This window comes from Bombyx mori, chromosome 13, assembly GCF_030269925.1.
Source record: "Bombyx mori chromosome 13, ASM3026992v2".
NCBI classification, from domain to species: Eukaryota; Metazoa; Arthropoda; class Insecta; order Lepidoptera; family Bombycidae; genus Bombyx; species Bombyx mori.
Window position 1 is genome coordinate 10,439,671 of NC_085119.1, and position 8,455 is coordinate 10,448,125.

The 8,455-nt window shown below is 33.4% G+C and overlaps 1 protein-coding gene across 1 annotated transcript; it reads left to right on the forward strand.

The window, feature by feature from the left end:
• Positions 1-1,817: 1,817 nt before the first annotated feature.
• LOC732919 (mitochondrial single-stranded DNA-binding protein) lies at positions 1,818-3,347 on the forward strand (the record flags this gene model as incomplete). The annotated part of the gene is given in 3 exon segments (NM_001046919.1): positions 1,818-1,954; positions 2,114-2,198; positions 2,940-3,347. Coding segments are annotated over 3 exon segments (447 nt in total). The 3' UTR covers positions 3,284-3,347.
• Positions 3,348-8,455: the final 5,108 nt, after the last annotated feature.

Genomic DNA, 8,455 nt, shown 5'->3' on the forward strand with positions numbered 1-8,455 from the left:
GTTTTTTGGAATTTTGCTATATGGCAATACCTACTTTAACCATTCAGCTCAGGATCGTTGAGGTTTTTTGTTTTGATTATTTCGTAAGGCAAAAAAACAATACACCAGTTTGATGTCTTGTTATTTCGGTTTAATAATGAACACACACACGAAATGCGTGTGTCGTTTGTTTAAGAGGGAAAGAGAGAGAAAACGCAAGGAGTAAATTGGTGTGAATTTTTTGGTTTTGTACATTTAGTATTTCCTCAGGGTTAAAAGTCTATTAATGATACCTGTTTAGCATGTGAAAGTGCGCAAGTCAGGCAGAAGTCGGTAGACATGGCTTCTCAAGTACTAGAAAGCCCAGTCAAGTCTCAGCATATTCTTACTATATTACTGTGACATTATTTCTAATCTTCTTAACTCGTTTCTTCTTCTTGTTTTTTAAAGTACTTATGAATTAAGTGTTTATAAAGGTAACAATAGCATCGCAAGAAGAGTCAAAATATTGAAAAAAATAAGAAGTGATTATAATTCCAATATTCCGACTTTTTTATTTAGATCGTTTTTTTCTGTTATTCTCCGAAGAACAAAAATAGCTTCGTACTATTATAGTTACTAATAATTAGGAGGAAATAGATTAAAATTGAAATTAACAACGGCTACTTTTATTTTACACACCACATATTAATTGAATTGCATTAAATCTCATTTTATGCAGACGTTAAAACTAGTACATATTATTAAAACTAAATTTTGTTAATGGTGTTTTGTTTGTTTTACCTATACCTATGCCTAATTTATTATATGGTTGTTTTGTATTGCTGGTTTCCAAATCAATAATGAAATAAATATGTACATGAGTATTTAATTAAAAAGGTCTTAGATAAAGGTTCTTGTTCTTCTCTTTTTTAATATGCCATAGTATGCCAATTGGTTTCTTTCAATGCCATTATTGCCAGCATTATGTCTAAATTCAATATATTAAATGTTTTAAATATTACAAGTAGAACATTTCCCTTCCTTTGAAATATTTGGGCCTATTTGGCGGGAGCGCGAACTGTGTGAATTGTTTTATTTTGTTACTTTAGCATTTCTTCAGGCTTCAACGTGTAACAAATGTAACTGTTTAACATTTGTGAAAATGCACAAATGTGAAAAAATTAAACAAATTCGCGTTCGTAGCTTCTCGGTTCTTACAAAAAGTTAATTAAAAAATCTCATTAAAATAGACTTGGTTTAAAGCTGCAGTTACCAAGCCATAAAATCATTTAAAAAAACAAATTGTTATATTTGTAATCTATGAAGGACTTTTTGGCGGGAACGCGAGGTGTCAAGCTGTGCGATTTGTTCTATTTTGTCTATTTAGTGTTTCTTCAGCTTTAAATGTGTAATAACGGTGGTTTCTTAACTGTTTAGTATCTCTGAAAGTGCACAAATGTGGGAAAATGAAACAAAGCCGTTGGAAGTAACTTCTCGAGATCCTCCAAAAAGTCCACTGAAAAAATTTCAGTAAATGACCACCATTTTACTGAGATTACATTTCATCCCATATCATCTTATCTCATTTCATTTAATTTCATCCCAGTTGATTAATGTCTCGGGTTAATTATCTTCATTTCATTTCATCCCATTTCATTTCACTCCATATTATCATTTTTCATGAAAATAAGAATTTAAATTAAAATAAGACATGACTTAAAGGTCTTAGTTACCAAATCATAAAATACCCTAAAAAAAATATCACTGTATTCGGGCAAGGTTATGAGTTTAAAATACGATTTTTGTTAGGAACTTACTACTACAGAACTGCCTACTTTATAATTTAGTTTGCGAGTAAAGTTCTATTCTATTAGTATCGGTTAGTAGACCCAGATAATAATATTGTTACGCATTCTCACTTCTCTGTCAGTTTTCACTGTTTAGTAGAAAAATAAATAGTGTTTTATTAACTAAAATGTTAAGCTCGATCAGGGTAAGTTTTCGGGAAATGTAATTTACTCTAAACCATACATATTTTTGTTTTGTGTTTATTCAGATAATGAAATTCAATTTCCATACAAATCCACTTTGTTCTACATAATATAACACACAACTGTATACATACAATACAAATGTATTTGTCAATTTTCAGACACCTACGTTGATTCGAGTATTTTTTGGCGGTCAGCGTCTACATACATCAGTAGCACGACTAGAAGGACAGAAAAACGAAAAAAGTAAGCATCCAATAAACATGAAAGTTTTTAGTTTTTTAGGTTACTTGTTGATATTCGCAGACCAAATACATTCAATCAAGATATGCTTAACCGTATTAAAGTAATATACGCTCTTCCCTATAGGTGAATTGTATGTAATCGTTCCGCGGTATCGGTTCGTGAATACGTTAACAATAATTAAAATCACTTTATGCACTTAAATACACATTCACACACATAATGGTTGGCAGTGACTTGGCTGTGCCGCTAGCAATGCTGACGTCCGTGAGCGACGGTAACCACTTACGATCAAATGGGCCGTATGCTCGTCTGCCTGCAAAGGCAATAAATACATGTTGAAGTTTTTACGGCCTAAAGATAAGTCGCCCAATGCATTCATATCTAGAATTGTAGCCGTGTAGATGTTGGAATCAATTGTTCTGATGAAATACTGTCTGAATAAATGTTAATGAATGACTTCCACGGTGAAGGAATAACATTGTGTAATTAAAATCAAAGTTGCTAAAATTATGGTTTGAGTTATACTGGTGGTAGGGCATCTTGTGAACCTAGTTATTGTCTATGGGATCTGGTGACCACTTTACTGTAGGTGAGCCGTGAGCTCGTCCACCCATCTAAGAAACAAAAAAAGTGTTACAACAAATCAAATAAAATAAAAACTTGATGTAGATGATTGAGTGTTAATAAATTAGGTTGACAACTATTTCTCATGTTTATAAATGGAATATATATGCATTACAGCCATCAATCAAGTGACACTTTTGGGAAGAGTTGGTGCAGATCCTCAAAAACGTGGTTCTGAAGAACATCCTGTAATAAATTTTCCTCTTGCAACACATTACAGCTACAAATATGAATCTGGTGATATACTGCAAAGAACAGATTGGCATAGAGTGAGTATATTCAAACCTGGGTTACGAGACACTGTCTATAAATATTTAAAGAAAGGTCAAAGAATTTATGTAACTGGAAAATTATCTTATGGAGAAGTAAAATTGGATGACGGGCAAGTGAGAACAGCCTCAACTGTTATTGCTGATGATGTTATATTTTTTCAAAGCACACCTTATGAATCTGAACAATAAAGGCCATAATATCATTTGCAATGAAATGTCATTGCAAGAGATTTGCAAAACAAGCATTTAGTGATTAATAAGTGTTGAAGTTATATTTTGTACAAACCAAAAACCCATCAGTAACCATTCAATTAAATTGAATTTAGTCTTATAAAATGACTTTTAATTTGAGTTACCAAACATTATCATATTATTATGGTGTATCAGTGAACAGTTTCTTGCATTTATAATTTGTCTATTAAATGTTTATGCTATGGTTAATTAAAGGAACATAGGAATTATTTTATCGACATAGAAGTTACGCATCTTGATTTGAAGGCTTGACACTGCTGTTACACTACACGATTGAGATTTAAATGTCATCTATCAAGCTGCCTAGCAGTATTTACCTTGTATTGACAACTTACAGTTATTCATCAACCCATTAACTAGTGGGCCAAGAGCTCATTTATCTCATCTGTGTAATAAAACCATTATTTGCTGTTTACAGCCACAGTGAGCTTTTTTTAAGTCATCAGTCTTTTAGTCCATTATTAGGTTTGAATTGTGTACATGCTCTAAGTCCATTTTCACATAAAATACAAATTTTTTTTTAGCTAAACTATGTTAAACTCATAGTTTGGAGTATGTCTGTTACATGCCAAAAAAATAATTACATTACATCTGTAAGTACATTAAATTCAAATATCTAACAGGTTGTTGGCTTCGTCTAATAATTTCTTGAACACAGTGATTGATGAATTTCTGATATTTGATATATATGGATCTGATGTAATTAGAAGGCCATGAAATACATCTGCATTCGTTGCAGACCTAGAGCACTTTCTAGCGTGATGTAATCTGACTATTTTTTAAAGACCACCTGCTGTTAAGTGGTTACTGGAGCCCATAGACATCTACAACATAAATGTCGCCACCTACCTTGAGATATGGGTTCTTAGGTTTCAGTATAGTTACAACGGCCACCCCACCCTTCAAACCGAAACGCATTACTGCTTCACGACAAAAATAGGCAGGATGGTGGTACCTACCCGTGCGGACTCACGCGAGTTTCTACCACCAGTAAAAATGTAATCTTTGTAAAAAATTGAAATCTTTATTACGAGATTCTTGGGCATCCTCAGATAAAAGACCAATAGGCAGAACAGCAAAATGTCTACTTATACTTCCCCTGTGTAGAAATATCTTATGTACTGATGAAGGCATGTTATACCACATTTATTTTGTAACACAATTGTACAGTAGCGTAAGTATATTATTCGCCGAAATTTTTCTGTATTTACTGCAATGCCGTATACCAAAGTCTGAAGGATTATATAGAATCTTTTATTAAGATCCTCTTCAAACTCCTGTAATTTCTGAAGAACAATAGTACTTCTCAAAAAATGGTCGAGCTGTATTGCCATCGTTACTATTTCCACTCCCTTGTCGGGGTTTATCAACATTTAATCCCATTCGGCTTCGAAATAAACTTGTACAAGTTTCTTCTTGTCTTCTTAAATTTTTTCTCTTCCGGAGTTCTTCTCAGCTCATTTTTGAAATGAAATGATTATATGAAATGTGTAAAATCAACTCCTAGGTGCATGGAGTTGATTTTACACATTTCATATAATGCACCTAGGAGTTGATTTTACACATTTCATATAATCTTCCACGCATGAAGCGTAGATAAACCGTACTCGTAAGCACTCATATTATTTGGCTTTGATTCAATTTTTACCAATTTATTCATTTCGCTTGGTCTAGCCCCACTCACTGTGCACACAGCTCCAGAGCTCGTATCAGTTACAACTTATGCGACTTTTCTATAAAACCATAGTTAAGAATAGCTCGTGACTTATTTTAATTACCACATTATCTTTGCGCGTCTTAGAAATTTCCTAATTATTAATTTGACCACGAATATCTCCAACCACTGAACGGGTTTTTCTAGCGTTTCTTTTGCAAATTCCATCAAAATTGGTCGGCAATATCGAATAGACGAGCAAAATAGATTTTACCAAAGAATCTAGTTTGTTTCTATACCAGTCAGCTTTATTGGTACCAGAGCCGCTATAAATAAGATTACGACTAGGTCACTTTCATCCGTTAAAATTTGTTTGTATTCTCTTTGTCCCGATGAACCATCACATCCCCATTTAGTAAATAATTTAAGATTTCTCCTTATTGGTTTGTAAACATTCTCAATTTTTTAAATAAGAGATGTAGTATGATCCAGCAAGTCTTGTAGTTTTACTTTAGCGCTTGTATCGGTTACTTCAATGCTAGACGGTGGAGGATAACACTTTTTTCTGCGTCATTGACCGTAACTCAGGCTGCAATGCGAGGTTCCTGCAACAATGTTTTTTGCGATTACTTTTTGATTTCTATCCCAATTCCGGAACATTTCAACAACAGAAGCTTATTCGACTTCTCCTCCAGACCGCAATCCTTGGACATATGCGTTATATATATAGTCGAGTCCATATTCTTGAATCAACTCCATATTTTTCCTCTTTTTCGATTTCTCCAATAGATTTTCATAAGAATTTGGTGGTTTTCCACGTTTTCCAGATGTTGTAGGTGAGATATCCATTGGTACTTCTTCAAGTTGTACTTTAAATTCACCGTCCAACCAGGTTTATTTTTAATTAAAATGCGGTGTTTAGTTCGGCTAGATTTGGTCCAGCGATCGTTAAAAGCTGTTATAAGATTTTTTTGAATACTTTTCATAACTAGTTAGTTCACTTTTAGAAGATGACAAATGTTTTTTTTTTTTTTTTTTTTATTGTAGACAAAACAAATTACAACCATAGAAAATATAAGTTTAAATATTTAACATAACAATCTGGATTGCAATTCAAGACAGGTGCATACAGAAAAAAAATTAATAACTGAATGTTCTGAACTGAATGTAATGTTCTTCTAAATATTGTTTAATATCTTCTGATTTAGTTCTGTGGTCAATGAAAAATATGGATAACACTCGCTGATGCACAAAAAATTCACACATTCTGTTAATATTGCTTTTACCGAGGATGGTAAAGACTGTATGTTGAAGCAGAATAAAATACCGGTAAATAACAATGAAAATCAATAACTGTTTAGTTAAATTTCGTGAGAAAAATGTTATTATCTTCGAGCGTTTACATTTTTAACCACGTTGTTAACCACTATCTTTAAAATTGGTTAAGTATTGATTAGATATGCAATATCAACATTAACCACAATTTCCTTCCTTTTTTTTTCACCTAACTCAGTGGGAAGTACATACACTACATCAGAATTATTTAATTCACAAAATGATAATAATCATTAATGACATCCAAAGGAGTGACAAAAATTAAATTAATGTGTAAACCAGGAATTCTCACTTTTCCTTAACTTTAATTTAGTTATCAGTTAATAATATTATTTAAAAATAAATTGTCAAAAATAATTATTTTCCCCTTTCCGGAATTAAATGTTAAAATAAATATGAACATTTTAAAAATTTTTTGCGATAAGGCTTTTTTCGTCTCATTTAAAAAGGGGCAAATTCGCGCAAAAAATGTTATTGCCCTGGCTTTTGTATGAGTCGCATTATATAATGCTATTAAATTTACATCGGCAGACAGCGCTAACTGTCAAAAGTCTATTTGAAGTTTATAAAAAGGACTTTTTTTTTAATTGTAAAGAAAAATACCCAACTTTTGCGTATAGGTCTATTCAAATACATATTTGTTTAAATAGAATACTAAATTACCTTTGTAACCATATACATATGTATAACACTTATAGATATGCATTGAAATTACTATATGATATTGATACTAAATATGACCATTTAGTCATATTTTGAGCTGGTGGAATTCTGTTCTACATAACCGACGTTAATTTGAGCGTCAACTTGCAAGTTAAATTTTATTTAGAAAAAAGTGATCTAATCTATTTTACATGCTAAAATAATATGTACAACTCGACCAAGCTAAGTTTGCACCTTGCTGGAATGCGGCGCTCCGCCCGCTTCCCCGGTCACCTTCCCGCGATCGCCCTGTCGCGTGAGTACGGTTAGCATCTTTGTCGCGACACGCGTCATACGAGTTTTCGTCTCCCTATACGTTGAATTTTAAATTTTTTAACTGTGCTTGTTAGGTTTGTTGTTGAAGTTATATACACTCGGGTGCAATGAAATCGCACATCTGTACATTTTTTGAAAATGTACAGATGTGCCGCCGTGCTCGTTTTCGATTTGCACAAGAACACGTCAACTGGACAGCCGACCAGTGGAAAGCAGTCCTGTTCTCAGACGAGTCCAGAATGTGTCTTCATGATAATGATGGACGTGGAAGGGTCTACAGAAGGCGCTCAGAGCGATTTTCCCAATGTTGCATCACAGAACGTGTAGCATACGGCGGTGGTTCGTGTATGTTCTGGGGAGGTATCTCACTCGAACGAAAAACAGAGCTTGTCTTCATCGTTGGGGCCAATATTAGGCGACAAACAAGAGGTCTAACATCTCAACGATACATAGAGGAAGTTCTACAAGAACATGTCGTACCATTTGGCCGTTTAATTGGAAGTAACTTCCTTTTTATGCATGACAATGCAAGACCTCATACCGCTGCGATAGTGAGACAATACTTACAAGAAGTAAATGTACCCGTGATGGAGTAGCCAGCTCGGAACCCGGACCTTAATCCGATTGAACACTTGTGGGACGAATTAAAAAGAAAAATTAGAGGTCGAAATAGTGCTCCAGCTAATCTCCAGGAGCTACAAAATGCGCTCAAAGAGGAATGGGACGCCATGCCACAAGACTTTATCAGAAACTTGATAGGGTCGATGGGGAATCGGTGTGAAGCTGTAATTCGGGCAAGAGGGGGCAATACTTGTTACTAATAAATGATTTTTCAGTATTTTTTGTGTTTTTTTTTATTAATCCCCAAATTTTAAACGGTTTAGTTGAGTAATCATTTTGTAATAAAGATTAAATTGTTGTTGTATTTTATATTCCTCAAGAAAGTAACCTTATCTCCACTTATATGGTATCATTGAATAGGTATTGAACTAACCTTTAACCCTATGTTAAAAAATATATGTATGTATTTTTTTAAATTAAAAGAAGTAAATAATATTTTTCAAAAAATGTACAGATGTGCGATTTCATTGCACCCGAGTGTATAATATTGGACTTTTTTTGTTAAGTTTTTGTTAAACTGT